The 5,713-nt window shown below is 42.0% G+C and overlaps 1 protein-coding gene across 1 annotated transcript; it reads left to right on the forward strand.

The window, feature by feature from the left end:
• The first annotated feature begins 2,081 nt into the window (after positions 1–2,081).
• On the forward strand, positions 2,082–5,465 carry igfbp1a (insulin-like growth factor binding protein 1a). The gene is made up of 4 exons (XM_047373804.1): positions 2,082–2,660; positions 2,785–2,936; positions 3,200–3,328; positions 4,341–5,465. The coding sequence occupies exons 1-4, from the start codon at positions 2,282–2,284 to the stop codon at positions 4,449–4,451; spliced, it is 771 nt and encodes a 256-aa protein (XP_047229760.1). The 5' UTR covers positions 2,082–2,281; the 3' UTR covers positions 4,452–5,465.
• Positions 5,466–5,713: the final 248 nt, after the last annotated feature.

A 5,713-nucleotide genomic window follows, 5' to 3' on the forward strand; every position in this document is an offset into this window, starting at 1 on the left:
TCTGAAAGACAGGTTTTCATCCCTCATTTTCTTTATTTGTCCTCCATTTGTCCATTTTCTTTATTTCGTAAGCACACACTTCACCAAATGCTGTCATGGTTCTGATAAACATCTGTAAAAACCATTGCTAATGTCCAAAGAAAAACTCCTGGAAAACTATTGTAATAGTACCAAAGATTATATAGAAATTTGACTGCTTACAAAGTAGAAATTATTAAATTATGAGGGGTTTGAAACTTTACTTGATGTTCAAAAAATGCAAAACTGTTGCATCTGTATGTAGCCAAGTTGTATGAGCATTTTTGTCTTTGTGGAGACACTGTCTAAATGTAATTGAATAAGCCATTTTTTAAAACACAGAGTTTTGTTTTTCTACATCAGAAAGGTTCATTAAAGAGCTTTTCCCTAATTTTACAAACATCCTTGCTTCCCTAAAAGGTTAAATATATAATTGTAAAAGCTACATTACAAATTTGTAATGTAATCCAATTGGATTCATGAGTTATAATTATTTTGTTGAGTATAATCATTAATTTCTGTGGGCTTCCTTCTAAAATGATTGGATTACCCGGATTAAAATGGAAAATTAGACCTACAAAATCTAGTTTATTTGAGAGAATTGAATCTGGTCATTATGCAAATGTATATATATATATATATATATATATATATATATATATATATATTATACTAAAAATATATTAAAATATATCACACTAGAATCTTCATAATACTAAAGAAAAACCTATTAAATACCGTTATAATTACCTAGGAGATTGAGCTGAATCAATATTTAGTTTACAATACAGCACAGTTTTGTCGCATGTCCTCTTAATAAGAAGATATAATTAAATTAAATAAAATTAGCTTCAGACTGAATTTTGGTTGTGAACCTGTATTCCATGTATGTATCCAGACTGAATGCAAAGAGGTGTCATGGGTAAGGAATAGAAAATATTCTCAGCCGCACCAGATCATATTAAAGCATTATTTAGTGGTAGAAATCTGGGCATCGGTGACAGTGACGGTTAACACAAGTAGTCAGATGATGCAATCCCATTTCCCCGTTGCATGCAGAGAACGACACCGTGCAGTTCGTTGCATCAGAAAGTGACACATGGAGAGGGCAATTAATTGAAATGTGTGACCAGGCCAGGGTACGAGCGTTAAGCAGTGGAAGCATGCATGCTGTGAAGGGGAGCTTGGAAACGGAGGAAAACGTTGTCACATTCTGGGCAGGAGTGACAGAACATAAGCCGTCTTTGCAGCAAGCCGTGAAGACGTGCAGGTTTGTCCAGCGTGGGATCTTCACGCCAACCCCCCACCCCCAATCCCCAGAGGAAGGCGATGCGAGAAACGTGTCTGTGGTCAAGTCAGACAGTCCCGATTCAGAGCTCCGGCCTATTAGTGTCCCCAGGAAAAGAATAATTACAGCGGGACATCTCCTGGAATGAGCCCAAAGCCAGGCATCTGTGCGCGCATACCGAAAACTCCACCGCGCTGCTATTTCTGAAACTTGACTTGATTATCCCGCTGCAATGCTCTGGATGCTCATGTCAGGAGCGGTCAGTTCGTTCTCAGCGCGCCCACGTTCTTTGCGCACAGCGTGGGCGTGCGTAATTTGCGCTCATTAGGCTATTAGTTTTTCCCAAAGTTGTGTAAGGTGTTATTTTGAGGACAATTAATGGAAAAACACACGCATGAATAGATATTGTCGTAAATGGAGGCTCGGTTGTGTCAGAGCAGAAATCAGACACTAAAGGAACCACCAGCTCAGCTACAGAATGCCAACACATTTCCATTCAAGTTAAGGAAACAAGTTGAAACTGTGGTTGATGCCTATATGTTTCTATAATGTGGTGGTTTGGGGTAGCACCCGCGTGAGAAAGGGGAGTAGGGAGGAAGGGGGTGGGGGTCCTTGATTGTAACATCAAACACTGGTGTCGTCAGAGATACGTGCCAAGCACCGCCTGTTCCAAAATAAATATTAACGTGACTGTTGTATTCAAATAAGCAGCATGACCGGACACGGACGGGCCAATCAGAGCTCATCGTATCATTACACCTTCTTTTCAGAAATCATTCATAACGCCGATGCGTCAAACACTCACAGAGCGACTGGCTATAAATACGGCTGCGCGCAACGCACAGTTAGACATCTTCCCAAATTCAAACGAAAGGCACAGAGCAGCAACCGTGGGAATCCGGTCCGACGTCTTTCCATTTGCAAATTCTCTCTAAACTGCTCTGCATTTAATATTCCACATTTAATACTCAGATCATGTTGGCTATGCGTGGATTGAGACTCGCCGCGGTGGCAGTAGCTGTATGTTTGTTGCTCGTCACGTTGACGCTAGGGTCGCCGGTGGTGGGGTCAGAACCCATCCGATGCGCCCCGTGTACCCCGGAGCGGCTGAGCCAGTGTCCGGTGGTGGCGCCCGGCTGTGCCGAGGTGCGGCGGGAGCCGGGCTGCGGATGCTGCCTCGCCTGCGCCTTGAAGGCGGGGGAGCTGTGCGGGATCTACACGGCGCCGTGCGGCTCCGGACTCAGATGTACACCGAGACCCGGCGACCCCCGGCCGTTGCATTCCCTCACACGCGGACAGGCTGTCTGCACAGAGAGCGCTGCGCCGGCGCCCACCCCGGAGCCCCAGACCCAAGGTAGGCCTCCCACCTCCACAGTACCACAGCTGCACTGCTGGAACTAGAGGAGATCCTCACATATGTGATTTAAAGTCAGCCGGTCAGACTCTCCTCTCATTCATTCATTTGTTTCCTCCGCCAGATCATGGAGAGCCAGACGCGGAGATGGACAACTCAGCCATCATCGGTTCCAGCTACCTCCCCGGTCTCCCCTTTGACCCGCGGACTGTGGCCGAGGCTCAGGAAAGCATGAAAGCCAAACTCATCGCCATTCGCAAGAAACTGGTGGAGCAGGTGAGACTGAAATTGTGTTAGTGTGAAAATGTGGGGTTTTGTGAGGATGAAAGTTTTTTGGAGGTTTGGGCGAGGACCGGTGGCCACCAGGGGGAGGTGGTGCGCTGTTTGAAATGAGAGGGAGGCAAGAATGAGCATGTTACTACAGGTTTTATTTGCAGTTTGACATCACAACGCCCGTTCTTGCTCTTAATAAAACAGTGATAATGATGATGGACATGGTCATTTTATCTAACCTGTTCGCAAATGTTTCCTTTATTCAGGGTCCTTGTCACCTGGAGCTGCTGACTGCTTTGGACAAGATTGCCAAATCTCAAGAGAAACTAGGAGATAAATTCACTAGATTCTACCTACCCAACTGTGACAAGCATGGCCTTTACAAACCCAAACAGGTTGGTGTTTTTTGAGGATGATGAGAATATAGTCATGAGTCCTTTCAGTGTAACAGGAATAGATATGGGTCAGGATAAGATTCTCAAAGTGCAATAACATAGCAGAATAACACTTGGTATTTACAAAGGAAAAATTAATACACACATTTGAAACATGAGCTTTTTGGTTTCTTAGCAAACAAGTGTATGTGGGCTCTAAATAGATTTGCCTCAAGCTGGATGGGCTTTTTGTATGGGATCCACTTGGGTTGACTAAATACAACTAGGTCTTACCTGGGTCTCCAATGAGGCCTAATAAAATCTGCTTAAGTTGTGCAGCACATCTTGGACCCATATAACTCACCCTTTTTTCACTCAGAGTTGTTCTGCAGCAAGCCTATATAGCCAAATAACATGGGGCCATTATGTAACCTGCAGACCATTCCAACTAGCTTGCTGAAACTAGGTGGTTAATTAGTCGGGCTATCTGCTCAGGTAGCGCCTGCAGTTAGTTGCTTTACAGACATCCCATTCATAGCTTGCCAACTGTTTTTTAAATCAGTAATACATTAATAAGAATGCTGGGCGGCACACCTTCGGTTTCCACACCATGACTTTCCATGTTTTTACTGACTAGAAATTGTTCAGCTAAAATTACCTCCGTTGTAAGCAAGGGGAAACTATAGTAGCCTTTTTCACCCAGCTGACTAGCAGTGTACATCAAAAGGTCAGGGAGGGGGAATACGACACTACTCTTTACAACCAGAGAAAACTCCTGCCACTGGTACTTTCACTGGTATCTCCTTAAATTAATTACCATTAATCGTATTAATGGTATGAAGGAGCATTTTTGTGTTTTTTTTTAACCGTGGTATACCTTGATTACCAGTCCATGCCTAACCAGAAACTGTGTACTGAAGCTGAGGTTTGCTTTGCACTAAGTTTCATTTTAAAGCTGATACATGCCTCACCTGTTCTGTAAAAATGAAAGCAGTGGGAATAAAAGCACTTTCTCTTTCTTTTCCCACCACAGTGCGAATCCTCTCTGGACGGACAGAGGGGTCGATGTTGGTGTGTGAACACCTGGAACGGCAAGAAGCTTTTAGGTTCCAGCGACCTGCCTGCAGACGCCGAGTGTCCTTAAAGAGATAGCTTGAGGCTGATCTCACACAGAAAGAGAGAAAAAGAAGAAGAAAAAAAACAAAGAAGCAAGCCACTATTTTTTCCTTTTTTTGGGTAGCTGTTTATTTATTGACCTTGTCCATGGTGGTGTTTAATTCAGGTACACTGTCATTATGGGACTATAGGTTCCAACCACCCTGAACCCCAACCTCCCTTTCTCTACAAACTCCCATCCCAAAGACACAAAGAAAATCTATTTTTGTTTTTCTGTAAAGGAGATTTTAATGTTGATGTATTTACATTCTGGTCTATAGCCTTATTTATTTCATTGTTTTTTTTATTTTTTATTTGTAATTATTCATGAGTATTTATATCTTTTGCCTTATTGTTATTATATTATTATTATTTTTATGCGTGTATAAAGTGTGTATATGGATCTTGGCCCCATAGCTCCACAGCTGAGTTGAGCTCGCTCTACCCTTAAGGAGCTGTCTGGAGGTTTGGTTTCAGAAAAAACAAGCAAGAATAAAAGCACTGAGCGACCAAATCTTGTTTAGAAGTTTTTCAAAATGATCTTCTTATTCTTTTTCACCTTACTGCCATTTTTATGTCTTTTCTATTATAATTTTTTTGTTTTTTCCTGGTATGATACATCAGTTTCAGTAAGTCAATGCAAAATCTCTCAGTTGGGAATCCTCTATACTCTCAGAAATCATTTCCCATGGTTCCATGGGGCTGCAGATAGTGTGATGGGTGGCAATTCTCCTGTGCCGCCTCTCAGACGGGTATCTCTACATTAACCTACCTCCAATATTTACATGTCTGCTGTCATTTTTGTCATATTTCTGTCCTCTTTGACCACAAGGCCACAAAGAGTGAGCCGCTTGACTCGGCTCTGTATACATGCTGCTGTCGGAGAGAGAATTGTATTGTATGTGGATCTATTCCAAAGTTACTAACTCTGTATGTACACTTTTGTTACTGAGATGTAATGTAAAAAAAAAAGGTGATATATTTAATAAAAACATTAATCTCAGCCGCACTCATGTCTTTATTTTCACAATTTGTCATGCTACAAACACATCTTACATACACACAAATATTTTAGTGGTATTTTAGGAAGTAGACAAAGGTGGTTAGAGCAGCCAAAGATTGTACTCAAGTAGGAGTACACCAAAAATAAAATATTGTATTTTTGATCAGACCTCAAAGAGTTGTATTCTCTCTCTCTCTATATATACAGGTCCTTCTCAAAATATTAGCATATTGTGATAAAGTTCATTA

This window comes from Girardinichthys multiradiatus, chromosome 9 (assembly GCF_021462225.1).
Source record: "Girardinichthys multiradiatus isolate DD_20200921_A chromosome 9, DD_fGirMul_XY1, whole genome shotgun sequence".
Taxonomy (NCBI): Eukaryota; Metazoa; Chordata; class Actinopteri; order Cyprinodontiformes; family Goodeidae; genus Girardinichthys; species Girardinichthys multiradiatus.

Bases quoted from the DNA above. Each gene is read 5' to 3' on its own strand.
- igfbp1a (XM_047373804.1), top strand. From the start codon at position 2,282: ATGTTGGCTATGCGTGGATTGAGACTCGCCGCGGTGGCAGTAGCTGTA. The intron at 2,661-2,784 runs GTAGGCCTCCCA...TTCCTCCGCCAG, and splicing joins CCCGGAGCCCCAGACCCAAG to ATCATGGAGAGCCAGACGCG. The intron at 2,937-3,199 runs GTGAGACTGAAA...TCCTTTATTCAG, and splicing joins GCAAGAAACTGGTGGAGCAG to GGTCCTTGTCACCTGGAGCT.